The following is a 23,366-nucleotide window of genomic DNA, read 5'->3' as shown; positions in this document are numbered from 1 at the left end:
CAGGTAGAATAACCCTGAAGTGTGTGTTCTATACCCTTTCCCCTCAGAATCAAACTCCAATTGCCCACAGTTGTAGTTGGCTCACTGAATCATCCTTCTTTTCCCTATCTCACTTTTCCACTCCTCTGATATTTACTGCATTTCCAAATAAATTACTTGCACCTGAAACCTGAACCCAAATTAAGACACATGGGGGAGGGAACACAAAAGAACTGTCACTAATAATTTATATATAAAACATATTTATTACTCAACAGCTCCTCATTTCATGCTCTGTGTTTAAAAGAGGCTATAAAACTTCATATAGAGAATTCCTGTTACCCTGTGCACACCCCTCCCCAATATCTTCCCCAGACTAAACAAATGAAAAATAAATATTAAAAAAGAGCGAACCAAGGCTGGGCTTATCAGAGGTTTTACTATTTCATTGCAAAGGATCAGTGCTTTCCCATTTGCTCAACTATTCACCAGGGAAAGCCATGAAAAGGTAAAAGGGGACTCCCAGACAGAAAGCTGACGCACAAGGCTGCCTTAGAAGGAAGAAAACTCCCACAGAGTTGAGGCCTCTTGGATTTAGTATGACAGCTCCAGAAATAGGTGGAAAATGAGTACAATGTACAGGCTTCCTCTCAGGGACAAGGGCAACTCCTGACCCCTTTCTTCCTCTTGCAGCCACCACAAGGGAACAGCTCAGGATAATTTCCAAGGAGGGGGTCTCGACCCACTGCCGGCTAGTCAGACTGTTTAACTGTTCACACACACCGGAATCACAAAACTGCCCTGAGGAATTCATTCATGGCATTTCTTGGTTGTCTGCTGGGCCCCTTCCAACATTAAAAGTTGGCTGCCTAGGATACCGCTGAGAGAGTGAAATAAAAATGAGTTCATCCGTTTATTCATTAAACAAGTATTTACTGAATGTCTACTATGTCTACAGTGTTGGGCACTGTCCCAGGGAAAGGACTGATCAAAAAGACCCTGTCCCTACCTTCATGTGACTTACATTTCATTGGGTGGGGAGAGGAAAAGAATTTTATGCATATATAATGTGAGTGAAGAGTAAGTAGGGGAAAAAAAGTTAAAAAGAATATATGTATGTAATGTGTCCAGTGGTGGTGTTACAGAGAAAAATTAAACAGCAGGTTAGGGCATGTAGGGAGTGCTGGGGGTGGTTAGTTTCATTTTATACAGGGTAGTCACAGAAGGCCTCTCTGATAATATGGCATTTTGAGCATAGCCCTGAAGGAAATGAGGGAGCAAGTTATATGGCTATCTGGGAGAAGAACAGAAGAATATTCCAGGAGAAGGGACAGAGCTCTGGGCTATTTTAAAATACAAGGTAGGGGCGGTCCATTGGTTAAGACTCCGTGCTTCCACTGCAGGGGGCACGGGTTTGATCCCTGGTTGGGGAACTGAGGATCCTGCATGCGCGTGGCAGCAGCAAACAAACAAACAAATAACACCACCAACAAAAAAACCACAAGGTAGCCAACGGAGCTCTTTTTCTTTTCTTTTTTCTTTTCTCTTTTCCCTCCCTCCATCCCTCCCTTCCTCTCTTTCTTTCTTCCTTTATCTCTCTTTCTTTCTCTCCCTCCTCCCCTCCCTTCCCTTTCTTTCTTTTTAAACCTTTGCAGAAATAAACATCATTTCAAGTGGACTGAGTCCAGAGATACATTTAACATCATCAGAGCAGCTGGAAAGATTCCTCTCCTCCCAGGTTGAAGGAGGCTGAAGCCTCTGACTGAGGGGTGAGTGACAAATTAAAAACTCACTTCAGGGGGCTTCCCTGGCGGTGCAGTGGTTAAGAATCCGCCTGCCAATGCAGGGGACAAGGGTTCGAGCCCTGGTCCGGGAAGATCCCACATGCCGCAAAGCAACGAAGCCCATGCGCCACAACTACTGAGCCTGCGCTCTAGAGCCCACAAGCCACAACTACTGAAGCCGGCGTGCCTAGAGCCCGTGCTCCTCAACAAGAGAAGCCATCACAATGAGAAGCCCGCGCACCGCCAACGAAGAGTAGCCCCCGCTCGCGCAACCAGAGAAAGCCCACGCACAGCAACGAAGACCCAATGCAGACAAAAGTAAAATATAAATAAAATAATTAAAAAAAAAACCCAACTCACTTCACATGAGTGTTTCACCTTGTATCCTAACAGAGATAGATAAGGCAGGGCTCCAAATGAGAAAGAATGTTTTAGGGAGTCCATTATCTAGGCAATAGAAGCCCCACTTCCCCAAATGCTTTGAGGTATGGGGGATAGGACGAGGTAGGAGACCCACAGCCTACTTCAGATCAGAGAGTGGAAGACATACTTAATTTTAACTTGGCTTTGTGGGTAAGATGGGTGATACCAATGCAAAAATGAGCATAAGTTGTTGTGTGGATCCACACCATCCACAATCCTTCCCAGCTGGCCACAAAGGTTAAAGGTTGGCTACACTCTAACCCCATCTCTCACTGTTCATTCATTCCGTAGCCCAAGAGGGCAGCCTGTTTACTGATCTTGATGCAGCCCAGTCATCTTAAGTAGAGCTAACCTGAGGCCAGTGCATTTTATCTAATCCACTGTCAGTATGGAGATATTAACTTGTTCAAGCACAGGGACAGAGCAACAACTGCTTCTCTTAATAGATTTCAAGGAGCCACCACCATGACCACCACCACCAACAACAACCAAAAAGAAAAAAAACCATATTAGCACCCTGTCACTATCTTATTTGCCCACATGTCCTCTGTCAATCTATTAACCTTTAGAGAAAACAGTCACTCACATAATACTCCCTACTCTGGTAGACTGCTATAATGCCCAGTGTCCCCTCCAAGAACTCCTGAAACCAAAAAAATGCCTCCCACTTCTCACCCACCCAAAATCCACGTTAAAAAGAGGAAAAAGTTCTAGCATGCAGGAGGAACAGGCCATCTACTGATATACTCCAAAAATAACCCAGAATATGTCTTAGGTTCTTTGCTAACAGAGAAATCTCTTTCTGATCAATTTCTCCACTCCACTTCTCTAAGTAAAATATATGTATATGATATACGTGTGTGTAAGTGTAACGTGTGTGTATGTGTGTGTGCACAGCAGTTAATATTCCCCAATATCTGCTGATGGAGAAAGAGACATATCAATCAGCTATTATTCACTGAGTACCGATCAATTTACACAGTTCTCTCCAAGGTTCCTCCCATAGTAATTGATTAATTATTCTCCAGTAAATGGCACGCCTGTCTAATTAACTGTATTGAATAGGATAGAAAAACCAGATGGCTCTCTAGCCTGGATCAGCAACAGCAGAGAAACTGCTATTTAACATTTAAATCAAACACAGCTCTCATTTCTCCCTGACCTTTGTCAGAAGGGGGAAAAAAATGATTGAACCATTTTGTGATGTGCTCTCTATAAGATTATTTTCAGTAAAAGGTTTGCCAATTGGTATATAATATACATTTGATCATATCACTTATACCCAGAGCCTGTCACAAATACTATCCAAAGCGAACAGGAAAATTTTTCTTTGGAAATGGCCAAAGCCATAGGTTTATTTGATTTTAATTGTGGTAAGAGAAAATACAATTCCATTGGCTACCAATAAAAGCACACAAATATGCATACCCATAAGATTAACACTATTTTTGGCACGTGAAGTTACATGATTTTTGCTTCTTTGGATCATTTGCCATTTCAGCTCCACTAGGCTCCTGGATTCTTTGGTTTATTAAAATAACTAACTTTTATGGGTTCTGAGTAGGAAAAATTCTATTAATAATAATAAAAAAGTTCCATAAAGACAGCCAATAACTGTTGAATAATCAGTAGGGAAGAAATAAAAAAAAATGCTCTAAATCTCTAACAGCTGCTTGTAACAAAGCAGGCTGCATTACTTAAAGATGAATCTCTGTTTGGCAAAACTCTTTTGGAAACCTGGGCAAGATGAGGGGTCATCAGCCAAACGGCCTTCAACAATCAAGTTCTCCTCTGTGGGCCTTAGTTTTTATACTTGGGGACTGGGAAGTGGGGAGATGGTATCACTCATTTCAGTCTGCAAATGTGTATTTATATTCTTTATTCAAGCAAAGGTCTCCAGTCTTTCAGAGGAAGGAATATTATTTCCCTTTTCCCTTTTTTTAAGATACCCAAAAAAGAGGTAAAGCTACTTAAACTCTACAAGGAGAATGGGGCAGGTAGAGCAGGTTATACTCTGTTCCCATCATTAATATCTACCAGGGATTTCCTAGTGGAGCCCAAACTCCTAGTCAGGAACTATATATTAAAGGAGCACTGCCATGTTGTATCACCAGATCACATCAATTCCATTTGTTCCTAAGAGGAAATCAGGTCACCTAGTGGTCCTTTTCAGCTTAACAATTAAAAACCAGACTATTATCTAGCAGGTCTGCATATACTCCAAAACCCTGTAAGCTTTCTAAGTTCTACATCAGTAAATGAACTAAAAGACGGTTTAATCCTTGAGTAAAATCTTAATCCAGGATTGCTAATACCTGAAGCCCCTAGTTTTCAGGAATTCCATAAACTCCTTAATATTACATGCAAAACGATGTGCATATGTACATTTTTCTGAAATGGCGTTCAAAGCTTTTAGACTTTCAAAGAGGTTCAGGAGTCAAAAAGATTTACAAATAGCTGATTTAATAAACAAGTTATCTTCATGCTACCTTCTCTTTATAAAGTAAAGAGTCTCCTAAAATATTCACCTAAAAAATACATACAACAAGGAATTCCTCTGCCGTAACATTCTGTGTTCAGCTCTTCCTCATCAGCCCATGGAAGAGGCTATCGCCACTTGATCTGAAAACACAGGTGGCAGCAGGCCTACGAGGAAGAGGGTACAATCATAGGCAATGGACTGAGTCTAGTCCTGGTTCAGCTACTGATTAGATTTGCAGTTTCAAACTACTCTAGACCTTAGTTTCACATGGGGATGAAACCTGTTCAACTATACCCAAAGGTTCCTGGGAGGATTAGTATGACATGAAAGTGCTTTAGAAGCTAAAGGGCAAAAAATATATGATATAAAAGAAAGGCAAGGAGAAGAAGAAAAAGTTAGCTTAAAGACACAAAGCAAGTCAAAGGATAGAATCTGAGAGTTGAATCTCCCCTATTAAAAGTGCACCTTTATTTCAGGAGAACATATGGCATGCCAGGCCCCCACGTGAGCTTAATCAGGGCTGCATGGAGTTATCAGAAAAAAAAAAAAAAGCGGAGTTATAACTTCCTAGGTTCCTTTACTGGCCTGGAGTGCACTTCCTGGCAAATTCCTACACCTCTGTTATACCCGTATAATGTCAACACAGAAAGGTTGAGTGGTGACGTAATGTCTGAGGCCAAGCCATGTATTCAAGGCCGTTTTGTTGGATTCACAGGGTACAAGTCAGCTCTTTTTTCCAGGGGATGAGATATGATGATATAATTATCATGATTTTAGGGCTCTGCCATCTGTCAAGTTCAAAAGAAAGACCTCTGTAAGTGATCCCAATGTTCAGACACTCCAGGGCTCAGCCCTTTCAAGAAAACTTTATTATTCTTTCTCCTTCCTTCCTTATCCCACTTTCGGCAAGATGTAGGGATTACCAGGCCAGGTGTTAGATGAGACTAATGAAAGAGAAGACTTAAATTACCACACTGTCCATTTCCAGGCCACACAAACCAGTTAGCCTGAAAGACTTATTTCCCAGAAGCCTGAGGTGCTCTGCTGGACTCTCGCAATCTAGGGCAAGAGCCGTTTAAGGAATTGTGAAAGAAAGGGAACAAAAGCTGGGTGCTGTCTTACAAGTGTGTGCCAGAAAAGCTAGCAGGTGGAAAACTGGCCTTCTTTTTTAACCCTGTTAAGAGACTGGCTCACTAAGTATACAGAGGGGAGTGTGAAGCTTGGGAGACAGAATGTACCTAGTCAGGCTTCAGGGAGAAAATGAAAAACAAAAAAATCCAAGTATGATAGAAAAGCAAGGAGGAGAACCTTTGGGTTCAGGCAGCCTCCAGAGGAAGGAATGCTGTTTGCTGTTTTACTAAAAGATTCCTCATTATATTGCAAGATTAGAAGGTGGGCTGCCTTTAAAAAAAAAAAAGTTAAGGCTTTATTTGGGGCTAATTGTTCCTGTTGATGCCCAACCAATCTGATGTCACTCATGTCACCTTATCTGATGATAGAAGTTATCGAACTTGAATAAGATTATACTAGCAATAAACAAACCATGTATTTTTAGCCAAAAGTGGGGATGACAGAGTGTATATACAGGGGTTTGAATGAAAATCTCAAAGAGGGTACGAACTGGCAGTCACGTGAATGTGTCTACCACAGCATCTGGCACACAGTAGATGCTCAGTAAATATCTGCTTTCTTATTTTATAAGATGGAGGGGATGAAAAGGCATGAAGTTAGGAAAGGTTCAGTAGGAAACAGGAAAAAGGAATGTGTCTCCACTCACCTATGAATTAGTGACAGAGCATGAAACTAAACATGACAGAAAAACATCCTGCTGAAGCACAGAGGTTTGAAACTGGTGGCTCTAGAAAAGAATAGGTGTTATGGTACACAGGTTTGTTTAATTCATACAATGAAGTATGAATTTGCTGCAATACTTAAAAATCAGGAAACGTCACGTAACAAATCTCTACTTCTGGCTTCCCTTGAAAAAAACCAAAGGCCCTCCTGGCAACAATGGGCTGAAGCTGAGTCAAAGCTTCATTTATATGGCATTCACTTAGATTTAGGATGGGGTGGGCTCTCCAGCTGGCCGCGGTCCCCACTACTCACTGTTGTTTACTTCTAGCCCAACTCACTCATTTTTGCTGCTTGCCTTGCTTAAGGCATTACGTTGTGACCTTTTCTATAGTGAAAAGGAGTCTCTACTGAGAGCTCAAAAATCTGGGTTCCAGTCCTACTCAAACTTGTACATGTCTTAACTTGTATACCTACCCTCTCTAAGCCTGTTTTCTCATCTGTAAAAGGAGGGATTGTACAAAATGATCTCTAATAGCTCTATAATTAGAATTGATCTACAATGGTGGCAATGAGCATGGGGAAGACACAAAGTAGGCTCAGTCGGTTTTATGCTTTATTCTGATCTTGAAATGTTAGTTTCATTTTGGGGCTAATGAATTACCTAGTGAACCTAGGACAGTCTTATAAGAAGTACAGGCTCTCTGGCATAATGGTTTGATTTGTGTGGACTGAGTAATACTGTAATTAAAAGCCAGAAGACTGTCTCAGATAGATAGGTCGCTTACTGCCTTTCTTGACCATGTTCATTCCTATTATGGAAGTTCGCAGATTCCTCTCTGGGATGGTTACTTACCCAGCCTAGGACTAAATGAAGAGTTCCAGAGCACAGAGCCTCGGGCTGTGGGCGTACTCAAAGCATACAAGAAAAAGATCAAATATAAAGACCGATATAAGGAAAGGGTAGGCTTTGGAATTTGAAAGCAGCTAAAAAGATCCTGTCTGAACCAGCCAAAGAATACACATATCAGTCCTGCAGATCATACTATAACTGTGGCAGCTGCTGCTTTAGCCCTGAGTGTGGAAAGTCAGAGCCCATAAATCACTTTTGAGAGACATGTTTCAGGAATGAGCCAATAATTTTGGCCTCCTGTGCTACACTTAGAAAGTATAAGCTCAGCAGATTAGTTTCACTGAAAATCCATTATTTAATTCATCTTCCTAAAGCTCCTGGAAGTTGAGCAGGAAAACAGGTACTTATCAATCCTGACTTACAGTTATACAAGGCTTAGGCCTGGAAAGCTAAAAACCACACATTGACCAAAGTACTCAAGATTCACTTCCACAAATATTTATTGTGCTCTCAGTGTGCCAGGCATTGGAGACAAGATAATGATGAATTAACTACATTTCTTAGTCCCTAAGGAGTGAAGAAAACAGCCCAACATAAATCTCTGTACTTCCTATTCCCTAGGTTATATACTTCTGATAATCTATATAGGGAATATAAACAGACTTTAACTCTGAAATGGATTTGAAGTTAGACTCAATGACTTCCCATCCTCCTCTATCCATGGCAAACCACTTATCCCAACCAAAAAGCAGTCTAGTTTGTCAGAAAGGATATATTACCCACAAACTCTTCCCATAGGACAAAAATCATACATAACAGTCAAATCTGAATAGAGAAAATCAAAAGCCATTCAATGTTTTTATCATTATATATAACCTGAAAGGCCAAAACAACTACATCTTGTCAATGTAGATAACCAGGACCACCACAAAACACCTTGTGTGGCTCTGCCTATGGCAGTATCTGTACCTGTCCCCCTGTATCTCAAAGTGGGTAATTATAACCTAGGTCAAAAGTTCTCAATCGGGGGCAATGTCTGGGGACATTTTTGGTTGTCTGGGTGACAGCCGGGGGAGATGATACTGGCATCTAGTGGGGAGAGGCCAGGGATGCTGCTAATTATCCTACAACGCACAGGACAGCCCCACAAAATAAAGAATTATCTGACCAAAATGTTGACAGTGCCAAGGTGGAGAAACCATGGCCTATGTGTTCTTACATACTGGTTAGAGGCCTTTGTTCTGGGTCTTTTAAGGACTCCACACAGGCAGGTTCTGGCTGCTAACATAGGAACTAAAAGAAAACACAACATCCATTCTCCTTCACCTCTTTCTCCTTTCTCTCAGGGCCTGTGTCTCCGGTAATAAAACCTAATAAACCACTACATTTCTACAATTAGTGCCTGCTCTTTATTGTTCAATGAAATAAAATCACATGCATAAGAGGTCTGACAGAAGACGGAAAATCAACAAAAGCAAGGAAGAAAGGTAGAGAGGGAGGCAGGGGCTTGGTTGTCATTTCCATAGCTAAATGAAACTAAATCAACCATTCTGCAGAGCAAAAAAATTACCTATTCTATTGTGAGTCAGATCATCTCTAGAAACTGCTTCTTTCCACCCAAGAAACAAATTGCCTATAAAAACTAAGTCTATCAGGCATTGTGGCCTCTCCAAGGAGATATCGCTTATATAACTGAGGCCACCTAGTGGTTTTAAGTGTAGACTGCAGCTAAGTAGGCCCTAGGACTCTGACAAATATAAATTCTGAATTTAGATATATATTCTCTATTTGTAAAAGGGGAAATTCCTAGCCTGGACAACTTAAAAGATATTCTCAGTTTCTTTAACATGCAACTCAATTAAAAAAGCATTTATTGTGCTCCTACTACATATGCTCATCTTTAAGCTATGATGCTGGGGAGCCTCTACCTCAGCTAGGGAGAAAAACCCTAGCTACTGCCTTCAAAAAGCAGGGTCTTCACAAGTTCTCAAAGAACTATTTCTTTTATGCCCCTTGCCCACAAATAACTTTAAAGCAGTGGAGTACAGCATGTGAGAATTATATGTCAAAGTTTAACATAGCTGATGGATCCAAAGAGAACACTAAGAATTAGCAAGACTAAGGTTTCTATTTTTCCAATCTAGATGTGAAACGGCAATAAGATTTGTTGTGTTTGAGAAGAAAAAAAAATTTATCCATTTATTTGTTCAATCTTTCTTTATATTTGTCTTTACTCAGCTTGATTACTCAGACCAGTCCAACTGATCCATTCACTGACACCCACTTTAGAACTTCTATGGCCAAGAGAGACAGGTATAGCAAAGGTATAGGTATGTTTTTTTTGTTTTTTGTTTTTTTTAATTATTTATTTATTTATTTTTGGCTGTGTTGGCTCTTCGTCTCTGTGCAAGGGCTTTCTCTAGCTGCGGCAAGCAGGGGTCACTCTTCATTGCGGTGTGCGGGCCTCTCACTATCGCGGCCTCTCTTGTTGCGGAGCACAGGCTCCAGACGCGCAGGCTCAGTAATTGTGGCTCACGGACCTAGTTGCTCCGCGGCATGTGGGATCTTCCCAGACCAGGGCTCGAACCCATGTCCCCTGCATTGGCAGGCAGATTCTCAACCACTGCGCCACCAGGGAAGCCCTAGGTATGTTTTTAAACTGCCAGCTCTAAGTCAACATCAGTATGTCGATTCCCAGTAAGACTGTGAAAAGGCTGGAAACTCACAGCTTGGGTTCTCCTTCCCAGTTGTGATGCTGGCAATAAAAAGGAAAAACGTCAGCATCTGGCTTCCTCTCAAACAAAGCTGCTCAGCCCATTTCATCCAAGAAAAAGGTGCCATTCAAAGGGGCTATTCAGGATGTATGTCTCTTGGAGGGTACTTACAGTGTTTCATTCATCATTGTGTTTCACTGATACAAAAAAAAAGGTGTCTATTTTTGGCAGGCTAATTTTCCATGGACTTCCTCCTTTCTTGTGAAATGACACACTCTTAGAATCTTAAAATCTGTTCACAAACTTGGCAGAGCTAGGTTGCTCAGAACCATACTGTGGTTTATGGTGTGTGTCTCATATTACCCAAAGGCAGCTCTGATGGAAAAACTCACTATTAAGCCAGAATGTCTCCAGACACTTACTGTTTCCCCTCAACTGTTTCTACCTGACATGGCTAAAGAGAAATAAAGACCAGTACAGAAAGAAAAATCTGAGAGGAAAGCATCAGTGTGGGATGCAGGCGGCAGAAGGCACTTACCTGGTCACGATCTCCGGCAAAACAGCAGCTTTTCATGGTACATGAGTTGAAGTAACCCTGATTGTCAAACTGGAACACAGGCAGGCGGGAGTGGATGTCATAGAGCACAGGGGGCAGACGACGTCTCAGGGCCAGGAGCTGGGTCCCGTTGCTGTTGAATCGCACACTCATGGCACTTTGGAGGGATAGGTTGCCCCCATAGCGCAGGAGAGAACTGGAAGGCAGAAAGCACAGGGATCAGGCATGAGGCAGGCTGGACAAGAGGCTGCAAAAAACACTGCATTTTGTACCAGGACCTCCTGTCAGGCTTGCACATCTGAATTTTGGCAGAAAGTTAGTTTTATGCAGTGGGCTAGAAGGTAATAAAGAGGACAGGGATGACTCCTTGATTACATTAAAGCAAGTTATTTAAACTGGTGGTTCCCCTCTTCAATCTCCGAAAGGCAAATTACCAGTAAATTTATAGGAAAAGGATAATACAAGCATCTTGAAAGAAGAGACATATTAAAATGATTAGTTCTTTTATCTACCTGAGCTACATAAGCAAATAGATACTTGTCAAGACTCTGGGAAGTCAGTGGTGTCCACACTAACTGGCTAATCATGGATGGTATTCAAGGAATATATTTGTCCTTTGAATTAGCGATACAAGAACCATCAGCCAAGAAAAGATACTCTAGTTTATTCTGGATTTTTTTTTAATAATAATCACTCTATTGCTTACACATTTATTTTTGAATTTTCAATCTGTTTACAGAGAATTTTTATATTTCATATGGCACGACTCAAGAATAAATATTAAAGAAAAAATTTAAATTAAACACAGAGCAAGCAGTTACAACAATTAGAAAAGCAAGATGACTTGTTTCCCTTTACAATTCCCAAAGAGTTTATATTTAGCTTTAAAATATACTTTGGCTAATATATATAATTCCATTTACCCAGCTTCTACTAGAGAGTGGTATGATCTGGTTCACCCAGTATTCTTCTGTAGTTTCATAATGTTCATAACATTTTTAAAAAGTCACACAGTATGGTTCCAAATAATTTACTTTGATGACTCAGAAGATACTTACAATGTGTTAACTAGGATGGCAGTGAACATTAACAATTATACAGTACTAAGTAACAAAGGGTGTGTGTTTTAACTTTCTAGTAGTCAGTCTCCTTGATTATGACACTATTTTATTATAGAGGGATGACTGTTCATTGTCCCTGTCAACCAACTTTTCTTTCTTTAATTCTTGGAACACCAAATTACTGGTAAGAAAGTGAGATTAACTGTATGCACTGGAGGGACTTCCCTGGTGGTGCAGTGGTTAAGAATCTGCCTGCCAATGCAGGGGACACAGGTTCGAGCCCTGGTCCAGGAAGATCCCACATGCCATGGAGCAACTAAGCCTGTGCACCACAACTACTGAGCCTGTGCTCTAGAGCCTACAAGTCACAATTACTGAGCTTGCACGCCACAACTACTGAAGCCCGTGTGCCTAGAGCCCGTGCTCTGCAACAAGAGAAGCCACTGCAATGAGAAGCCCACGCACCGCAATGAAGAGTAGCCCCCGCTCGCTGCAACTAGAGAAAGCCTGCATGCAGCAGCGAAGACCCAACGTAGCCAAAAATAAATAAATAAATTTACTAAAAAAAAAAAAAGTATATGCATCGGAGAATGCTATAGAAATGAGGGCCACATCAGTGCTATTAACTCACTCTGCTTCACAAGACACTGTGGTCATATAAAGAGATTCTAGTAGTTTAAGAAAAAAAGGTTATAAATTTAGGGAATCAGAGCTGGAAAGGGCCTTGAGATACATAAAGTAGAGCCTGCCAGACTTATCTGAAACATTTTTAAGGAAGAAGTTTTAATAGCATTTTACCAAGTGAAAACTTAAAGAGCTGTATGTTACCAGAAGAGATTTAACACTGAACGAATATAACACATTTTCTTTTATTTCTTTTCTGGCAAGAGAGTGATGGAGAAGTTTAAGGGGACAAGAAAGGAGATATCTCAAAAACAAAACTAAACTGAACTAAAAAAAAAAAAAAAAAAACACCTGCAAACAACCAAAAGAGAAAAAAAAAGGTTTATAAATGTGAAAAAAAAGGAATTAAAAGTAATTTACAATTATAATAGTGTCTATAGGTTTTATAGAGAATAAATTACTCCTGCTATTAGTGTTAGCATGTTTGACCATTTGACATAATTGAATTCACAACTTTAGTGTTTTCAACATGCTGTTGTATTAAATATAAATCCAAGAAGTCATCTTTTCTCTGAAACTCTGATATTAATTTTGGTTCTGAAGACTCTTTAATATATTCTTTATATACAGTTAAATTTATATCATTATACAGATATAATGAAATGATATGTGGTGTAAATCTTTGTAACTGGCAGAGCGCTATACAAATTAAAGAGATTATTACTATAATGTTTTTTAAAAAAGAAAGCAGATATCCCATGGGAAAACGAGGCCCTGGACCACAGTGCAAAGGAAGCTGCCAACCTGGCCTAATCATAAAAACATTCTGCACCACCACTAGCCACAGTGAGTCCTGTGTCCCCCAAAGCAGTCTTCTCACCAGAGGGAAGAACGCTCTAGTACCGCAGGTATGTATGGAAACAAGGCTTAGGCAAAACAGACTTTACTCCTCTTATGTTTGGAAGGGAAGTAAAGAGAGAAGTGACTTAGAAAACGGTCTCCAGAACTCTAAACATCAAGGAGAAGCCTGGTACTCCTGCAGGCCCCAAGTAATAACCCCTGCAGAGCAATGTTCTTATAATGTCCTAAACACAGGCCACAGTCATTCACATACAGGGAATGAATGATGGGGCTGTTAGAGCCCAGGCATTTCCTTTACAGGGTGTCCTAGCTGCCACAGGCATGTGGTGTTATCTAAACACTGATCTCAAAAACAATGAAAGCCTTTCAATTCAAGATCAGCATGGAGTGTGCAAATAAACCAGTATCTGTAGGACTGAAGAGGAGTTGGGGGTGGGAACAAGACTCAACAAAAAGAAACTTGGTCAGCCACAGCAGCAGGGGATTGCATCAGCTCAGGCATCCCTGACAGGAAAGCTGGGGCCTCTGGCAACACCCTTTCCATTTGTTAACAGGAACTTCCTCTGCAGATTCTAGTCAGGCCTGCAGGAGTCTGCCCAGGACAGGCATCTGGGCCCATCCCATTCCTACCCAAGCTCCTATGTCGGCAATCTGGCCACTCTACAGGGGTCTGTTTGTGGGCTCCATGAGAGTCACTAACTTTTCTCTTAGTTTCTGGGCAGGGAACTCCTATCTCTCACACAGGGAGGGTAGGTACATAGGAATCTTGCTCCTAGAGTCTTTAGGGGTGCAGCTAACAAAAAACTGTAGCAGCAGCTACTAAAACTGAATACTTCATGTTTGGGTGCAAAAATCCTTTCAGAGGGATAGACTGACACCTGAAATTGAGAAAGTGAGCTACATTAACTGTAATTTCTCAGCAGGGGTTCTGCAGCTGGCTCCTCCTGCTGAGAATGGTAAGAATGATCTAGTTCATCAGGAAGAAAAGGCTTAGAAGCAGTTTCCCCTCACAGTCAAGATATAAAGATAATGTCAAAGATCCTGTTGTTTATGATTCCATGGGTAAGATGCATGATAAATCATCTGGGACTTTTAAAAAAGGCAGATTGGGACTTCCCTGGCGGTCCAGTCATTAAGACTCCGCACTTCCACGGTAGGGGGCATGGTTCAATCCCTGGTCGGGGAAACTAAGACCCCACAAGCCACATGGGCAAAAAAAACCAAGGCAGATTCTCAGGATCCATCCCCAGATATTCTAATTCAGTCTGAGAAGTGGGCCCAGGAATCTGAATTTAACTAGCAACCTTAATTAATTATGATGCATGTGACTTTCAAACCACACTTTGAAAAATATGGTTCCATTTTGGAATTTGGGGCGGCGGGTGTACAGGGGAAAATAAGGTGGAGAGAAAGCAGATTACTAGAGGCTCAGCGAAAAACCAACCACACAATATGGCACTTTTTACAGCCCCATGTCTAACAGCAGAAAGGACTCTTAATTCCTTTTAAGATCAGAGTTCCACTCTACCAACAACGCCTGACATGTTTTTTCCCCTGCCCTCAACACATTCCCTGAAGGAGAAGTTTCTTACTTCCTCTTGGAGAACTGATGGTACCTGTACACAAGAATCCACTCCATCTGTACACACCATCTCCACTCCTCCAGAGAAATGGCCACCATTACACACCCAAATGAGACGAGCAGTATCTTGAAAGGACTAGCAACAAGTTAAAATGAGTTCAAATCAAAATATCCCTAGTGGGAAGCAGCTGCATAGCACAGGGAGATCAGCTTGGTGCTTTGTGACCACCTAGAGGAGTGGGATAGGGAGGGTGGGAGGGAGACACAAGAGGGAGGGGATATGGGGGGATATGTATACATATAGCTGATTCACTTTGTTATACAGCAGAAACTAACACAACATTGTAAAGCAATTATACTCCAATAAAGATGTTAAAAAATAAAAAAATAAATAAGATAAAAGCAAGTAAAATAAAATGATTGTTACTAGATTTAAAAAGAAAAACAAAATATCCTTATAAGAAAAATAAAAGCAATAAATCTATTCCCAGCCTATCTTCAACCAAGAATTTGTCATAAAATGCAACAAGAATGGGGTAGGAGGTGATCCAAGGGTCAGCATGCAAAAGACGCAGGACAAAAAGCAAGAGAACCTCAGAACATCAGGAAAATATTCCTCACTAGTGTGTTCCCCTGGTTTTTTGCTTTTTGGTTTTTGGCCCCTCAAAAATATTCAATTGGACTTCTTTATTGCTTTGGTGGGATAAAAAGAAAAATTTAAAAAGTCTTTGGCCAAGGCTAAAGTCTTGGAACAGAAGAGAAACAAGCCAAGGCTGTTTCCAGAAAAAGTGACTAGGAGTATCAAGTCCTGCACAAGATAGAGCATTGGTAAACGTTCCAAGATCTGGCTTCATGAACCTAGATTTCCATAAATCCATGATTAAGTAATTCATCGACGGTGCCAACAAGATTTTCCAAAGCCCACTGGCATGAATTTCCTCAGAGCTTCTGTGTGAAAGTTTCCTAACACCTGTGAAACACTTGGAGTCAAGGCACTGCTACTCCAAATCACAGGCATCAGACCTGGTATCAGACAACCAGAGAGGCAAATTCAATGTCTCACGGGTAGGGGAAAATCTCTCCCCTCCAGTTTCTGCTTTAGGACAGGATGGCCTATAAGGAATACAGGGGCATTCTGTACTTCCTATAACACAACCCAGAGAACATGACAAATCCTAGAAGATACTAGAATTAAGTAAAAATGAAAAAGTTCAAAAAGTCACAGCCCACATCTTCAAGTGTGTTCAAGATCTTGGTGATCACTTAACCTTTTTCTTTCTTTTTTTTTTTTTTTAATTGAAATATAGTTGATTTACAACATTGTGTAAGTTTCTGGTGTACAGCAAAGTGATTCAGTTTTATATATATATATATATATATTTCTTTTTCTTTTCATATTCTTTTCCATTATGGTTTATGACAGGATATTGAATATAGTCCCCTGTGCTATACAGTAGGACCTTGTTGTTTATCTATTGTATATATAGTAGTTTGTATCTGCTAATCCCAAACTCCTAATTTATCCCTCCTCCACCCCCTTTCTCCTTTGGTAACCATAAGTTTGTTTTCTATGTCTGTGAGTGTGTTTCTGTTTTATAAATAAGTTCATTTGTATCATATTTTAGATTCCACATGTAAGTGATATCAATATGGTATGTCTTTCTCTTTCTGACTTACTTCGCTTAGTATGACAATCTGTAGGTCCATCCATGTTGCTGCAAATGACATTATTTCATTCTTTTTTATGGCTATGTAGTATTCCATTGCATATATATACCACATCTTCCTTTTTTTTTTCAAATGGTTGTGCCCTGCGTGCACTTGTGGGATTTTACTTCCCCGACCAGGGACTGAAACCGTGGCCACGGCAGTGAAAGCGCCGACTCCTAACCATGGGACCACCAGGGAAGTCCCTGCCACATTTTCCTTAACCATTTCTTTTATGTGAGTTGGAAGGAGAAGAACCTGGGCTTTCTCTTTTGTTTTTTCTAACACAGTCCTCAGTTCCAAGACTGAGACTTCTCTAGAGGAAACCAGAAGTATTGGACAATAAGCCCGAGAAAGACACACTGTCATCTGTGACTAAACAAACTTATTTTCTTCAGAACATGATCCACTGCCAAGCCTCTCTGGGTTGAAATATAGATACAGGTTCAGTGTCCATGGTAAAATTTCCTTCCCTTTTTGAACATCCAGAAACTTAAGTTTGAATGAGGTCAGCAGAAGTGCTAGACTAAATTTCTGATAAAAAGATCTTCAGGTAATCAAATGGCATATCTAGTCCCTCCATGAAGCAAACATGGATGGTAGGTATTGCAGTGCCTCTAATCATCAACTTCCAGAACAGGGACATACCCAGAGTTGAAGTGACATACAGTCCACGTTTTTGCCTTTGGCTCAGAGGATCCCAAAAGCCACATAAAACCAACCAAGATCTCAACCCTATGCAAGATCTCAAAATGAATTAAGAGGCAGTGCCATAACAGTTTTGTTCTAGGACACTCATGACTTTTCTACAGAATTAGGGACTCAGCATTTAGTCATCTCAGTTCATCAGATGACCTGCTTATTCAAAACCCCACTTTAAGCTGTGAAAAATAGAGAGGGGTTTTGTAAGCAGCCATTTAATCTTTATCTTAAGCTATTCTTGGCCCTACCGTCTGACAGATGTTACATAGCATCAGCCCTGACCTCACAGTGTAGAAAACTGGAGAGGAAGAGTTTAATGAATACTGGTTGGCAGGGGGAAGAAAAAAGCCAGGGGAAGGGGGAGACTGAGATGGCAGTTGCTACAGCAACAGTAACAGTGCAGGAGGAGTGGGTGGGAATACAGGCAGATAAACAGGCAGTCCCTGATGGCAGGAGGAGAAACTGGGTGCGTGTGCTGACTGTCAGGGTACAAGGCCACAAAGCTAGAGGAATGTTAAAGGGGAAAGAGGCAAAGTCTAGAAAAAATCCTAAGCAGAAGAGGGTCTGAAAACAAAAATTACAATTTGGTATCTTCTACAAGAACACTTACGCAAACAGTTGAAAACAAGAGAAGAGAGGAATGCAAAGGAAACGGGAGAGAAGGCCAAAGTGCTGACCGATGAGACACGATTATAGGAAGATGGCTTATTTCATACAGGAGCCACTTACTGAGAATGTGTCCAAAAACCAAAGTCACCTCTAGTTGGCAATAATATAAATGTCTCAGGATAATGGCTTTCAAACTTGTTTATAGTAAACCTTTGTAGTAAGTACATCTTATACTGCATTCCAGTACACTCACATTTATTTAGCATAAATTCATTAAACAACTTACTGTCTGCTGTGTGCAATACAATGATTTTCTATTTTCCATTTTCTATCTAATAAATACTTGTGACCATCTAAATTAATTTCATGGCCCAATAGATTATTGAAAGAGCTTCCTATCTTATCTCCTTGCTTCCACTCTTGGCCCATACTTCATTTCATCCTGAACAAGACAGCCAGAGGAATGCTGATCCATGAGTCAAGATCACATCATTCCTTTGCTGAAAATCTGCCAGCGGCTTCCCATTTCAACCAGATTAAAACCCAAATTCTTTTTTTTCTTTTTAAGGTTTTAAATTTTATTTATTTATTTATTTATTTATTTACTCACTTACTCACTTACTTACTCATTTAACTTTCTGGCCGCGCCACGTGGCATGTGGCATCTTAGTTCCCCGACCAGGGATGGAACCCGCACCCCCTGCATTGGAAGCACGGAGTCTTAACCACTGGACCGCCAGGAAGTCCCCCAAACCCAAATTCTTTATAATGCCAACAATGCCCTAGATAGCCCCTCAATCCCTATGTCTCTGACTCTGCCCCCTAGCACTCTTCTTACCTTACTCTGCTTCAACCACATGATGCCTCCTTCCTGCTCCTAGAATACGTCAGACATGTTTCTGCTTTAGGGCTTTTGCACTTGCAAATCCTGAGGGAACATTCCTCCCCAGATATGAGCATGGTTCGTTCACTTACCTCTTTATTCAAATATCCTTCTCAATTAGCCTTTCCTGATATACCCTATGCAAAAATGCAACTTCCCCAATGCTCCCTCTCTCCCTTGCCTGCTTAGTTTTCTCTACTACATGAATCACCATCTTACATACCATATATTTTTAAGTACTTATTTTGTTTCTTATTTGTCCTTTTCCACTAGAGTATTACCTTTTATGTCTTTTCCTGTGCATCCCAAGTGCTTAAACAGTGCCAGACACATAATAGGCATTCAATAAGTAGATGCTGCATGATCTAATGGATCATGAGTAGCAATCTGAAAAACCTGACTTAGAACATTAAACAAAACAGGCTCCACAAAGGTTCACCTGGCTCCTGACATTTGTCTGCTCACGAAATCTAATCTTGAGAGGCAAGCAGAAGAGCAACATAAAATTCAGAGAAACAGCAGGAGGCTTGGAGATCATCTGAGTCAAAGTTTTCTTTCACAGGCAAAGGACTGTGGCCCAGAAAGTAAAATGATTTGCCAATGACCACTTAGGTCTTCTCCTCCTCACTGACACCACCACACGTCCTTCAAATGAGTTAAATTTATCTACCTGCTAATAAGCAGCCAACAAGAAGGAAGACTTTAACAGGTAAACAGGTATCATAATTATATCTTGTATTTTAAAGCAAGTTTCTGATATTTGCAAAATAAAAGTTCAAAAGGAAAATTAATAGTTAAACTTTAGGAATTCAATTACAAGCTAAAAAAAGAAAATTTATCAGGTTTCAGAAGGTGGACAGTGAATTCTATAGGCTTTGAATACATGCCCTATCCAATTATATCTAAGAATAGATAGTGATAAACATTTGGATTGATGGATGTACTGAGACCAACAAGAAGGTACGTTAATTAGACTATAGCATTTAGGTAATTTTTTTTATACCTTTCATTTTATTTTCCAAGTTTTCCTACAATGAACATGAACTTCTGTAATCAGAAGAAAATACATCATTCTAAAATGTCATCTCAAACATACTCCCTCTTTAATTAAGGGACCACAGAAGACAGATTTGAGAAAAGTATGACAGTGGGGAATTTAAAGAGCTTCTTAACTGAAACTTCAAATAATATGCTGCCCCACAGGATTCTGGTGTAGATGCAAATCTGAAATTAAATCATTGTTTTAAATTCATATAATGATAGTTAAACAAAAATTTTCAAAGGACTCTGAAAATTTCAGTGTCCCTCACCATCTTTCTCAGTGAAGGCAAATAATATCCCTCCTTTGAAAGGTTTTAAAGTACTAAACAGGCCTCCCTTGGTTAGCACTGGACATAGTACCAGGTTAGATCTGAAACTACACCTAGTTTGATTTCCTTCTGCAGATCCACCATTCCACTTCCCAAGTACCCATAAATAAATGGCAAAGTTGTATTACTGGAATAAAAAACTGATTCAAAACACAAAGTTTTTAATGTAGAATTCAGAAACATTAGCAATGTTCTTAGAAAGTCTTCCATACGTAGGCAAATTCATGGATAAATGAAGCCAAGATTATTAAGAGTGTATGAAGACATCCCCATCTAAAACACGTGACTCACACCAGATAAAATACAAGGGGGTCAAACCTAAGGTCACAAAATAAAAAGTTCAAACTATGAAGAATTCATGAAGGAATCAAATCACAATAGATACCCCTGAAGAAGCAACAAGTTCTATTAAATTTAATTTCCAAATATTACTCAGCCATAAAATGGAATGAAATTGAGTTACTTGCAGTGAGGTGGATGGACCTAGAGTCTGTCACACAGAGTGAAGTAAGTCAGAAACAGAAAAACAAATACCGTATGCTAAACGCATATATATGGAATCTAGAAAAACGGTACTGATGAACCTAGTGGTAGGGCAGGAATAAATGCAGACGTTGAGAACAGACTTGAGGGGGATGGGGAGGCTGGGACGTAGTGAGAAAGGAGCATTGACATATATACACTGCCAAATGTAAAACAGATAGCCAGTGGGAAGCAGCTGCATAGCACTGGGAGATCAGCTTGGTGCTTTGTGACCACCTAGAGGGGTGAGATGGGGAGGGTGGGAGGGAGACGCAAGAGGGAGGGGATATGGGGTATATGTATACATATAGCTGGATTCACTTTGTGATACAGCAGAAACGAACACAACATTGTAAAGCAATTATACTCCAATAAAGATGTATAGGGACTTCCCTGGTGGCGCAGTGGATAAGAATCTGCCTGCCAATGCAGGGGACACGGGTTTGAGCCCTGGTCCGGGAAGATTCCACATGCCACAGAGCAACTAAGCCTGTGTGCCACAACTATTGAGCCTGCACTCTAGAGCCCGCAAGCCACAAGTACTGAAGCCCAAATGCCTAGAGCCTGTGCTCCACAACAAGAGAAGCCACTGCAATGAGAAGCCCGCACACCACAACGAAGAGTAGCCCGTGCTCGCCGCAACTAGAGAAAGCCCGTGCGCAGCAACAAAGACCCAATGCAGCCAAAAATAAATAAATTAATTAATTAAAAAAAAAAGATGTATAAAAAAATTAATTTCCAAGATGTCTGTGTGTAAATTGTATCACCTAATCCTTACATTAACCCTATAAGGTGGACAGTGAAGGTAACATTATTCTCATCTCAAATTGGAGGAGACCTAGGTCCTGAATGCTTATGTGACTTGGCTTTAACCATACAACAAATAAGCAGCAGAAATAGGGCCAACAAGTTGTTTTCTGCCTCTTGGTTCAACAAGATTTCACAGAATACACTGTGGAGATGCATTATTTCACCCAGCAAAAAAAAATAGCATCATATAACAATGCATCAGGGCCAGAAGGATTCATCTAAGTAATTCACTTCATACCCTTCCCTGTAGTTCAGTAACTCATATATTCATGCATGCCTTTACTGAATAAACATTTATTGAATACCTGCTAACTATTCTAGACAATATGCTAGGCACACGAGTTTAAAGATGAAATAAGATGAAAAGACACTTTCAAGAACTAATCAGGGACAAGAAAACCAACAGTTTCCTTCTATAACATGAATAGTGTTCTAATAAGGGGAATATGTGCTGTGAGAGACATAGGAAGAATATCTACCCTCCACTGGGTACACAGGAGGGGGAGCAGTCACAAAAGACTTCATAGAAGAAAAATCTAAGCTGACTCTTAACAGAGAGAGAGAGTTGACTCAAGTTCTTAACTGGCAAAAGAAACGAGATAAATCTGGATATGTTAATATATAGATAAATCCCCAACATACACTGATGGGTGAAATAGTCAAGTTGTAGAATAACTGCATAGTAGTACATCATTTGTGTGAAAAGCATACATGCATATAGAAAACAAAAATCATATATTTTCTATGGGTACATGTATAAGCATATAAAAGCAAAGAAAAAGTTCTGGAAGTATATACTACAAACTCCTAAGACTCATTACCCCCAGAGGAGGGGGCAGGGGACCAGGACTGGAAGAGATAGTCAGAAGGAACTTTAGCCTTACTGACAGTTTTAAAAGGAGAATGTTATTATGTGTTACTTGCATTTAACTTTTTATTTTGAAATAATTATAGATTCAGAGGAATTTGCAAATAAATTTTCTTGTAAAAAGAATTTGCAAAGAATAAAAATCATATGATTATCTCAATAGAGATGCAGAAAAAGCTTTTGACAAAATTCAACATCCATTTATGATAAAAACTCTCCAGACAGTGGGCACAGAGGGAACATATCTCAACATAAAAATATGATAAAGCCCCAGCTAACATCATACTCAACAGTGAAAAGCTGGAAGTGTTTCCTCTAAGATCAGGGACAAGACAAGGATGCCCGGTCTTACCACTTTTATTCAACATAGTTTTGAAGTCCTAGCCACAGCAATCAGAGAAGAAAAAGAAATAAAAGGAACCCAAACTGGAAAGGAAAAAGTAAAACAGTCATTGTTTGCTGATGATGTGATACTATACCTAGAAAATCAAGAAGGTTCTTTGAACCCTTTACCCAGACTCTCCCAATGTTACCACCTTGCATAACTACAGTATGATATCAAAACAAGGAAATTTACATTGGTACAATCTATAGCGCTTACTCAGATTTTGTCAATTATACATGCACTCATTTGTGTGTGTGTGTAGCTCTGTGCAATTCTATCACTTGTATAACTTCATGTAACCACAATACTTATCTGTACCATCACAAGACTTCCTTGTGCTACCCTTTTATAGTCACATCCACCCCCTCTACCTCTAACCCTAACACCTGGCAACGACTAAATTGTTCTCCATCTCTATAATTATATTATCCCATGAATGTTATATAAATGGAATCATGCAGTATGTATCCTTTTGAGATCGGCTTTTTCATGTAGCGTAATTCACTTAAGGTTTATCCAAATTGTTGCATGTATCAATAGTTCACTGTTTTTTATTGCTGAGTAGTATTCTATGGTATAAATGTACTACAGTTTTTTTTGTTTTTAAACTATTCACCCATTGAAAAACATATGGGTAGTTTCCAGCTTTTGGCTATTATGAATAAAGCAGCTATGAACGTTCATGTTCAAGTTTCTGTATGAAAGTAAGTTTTCCTCTCTCTTGGATAAATGCCCAAGATTGCAACTGCTGGGTCAGATAATAAGTTCATTTTTAATTTATAAAGGAACTACCAAAATAT

The 23,366-nt window shown here is 40.1% G+C and overlaps 1 protein-coding gene across 4 annotated transcripts in view; it reads right to left on the bottom strand.

The window, feature by feature from the left end:
* The window catches only part of DCAF5 (DDB1 and CUL4 associated factor 5), a 104,983-nt gene that overhangs the window by 36,117 nt on the left and 45,500 nt on the right, over positions 1-23,366 (bottom strand). For all 4 annotated transcript variants that reach the window (XM_068543683.1, XM_068543675.1, XM_068543677.1 and 1 more), the window contains one exon: positions 10,565-10,778. In XM_068543683.1, coding sequence (XP_068399784.1) covers positions 10,565-10,778 — 214 coding nt within the window. The remainder of the gene's footprint in view (positions 1-10,564; positions 10,779-23,366) is intronic.

Source organism: Eschrichtius robustus, chromosome 1 (genome assembly GCF_028021215.1).
Source record: "Eschrichtius robustus isolate mEscRob2 chromosome 1, mEscRob2.pri, whole genome shotgun sequence".
Classification (NCBI taxonomy): domain Eukaryota; kingdom Metazoa; phylum Chordata; class Mammalia; order Artiodactyla; family Eschrichtiidae; genus Eschrichtius; species Eschrichtius robustus.
This window is presented reverse-complemented; position numbering and strand designations above follow the sequence as displayed.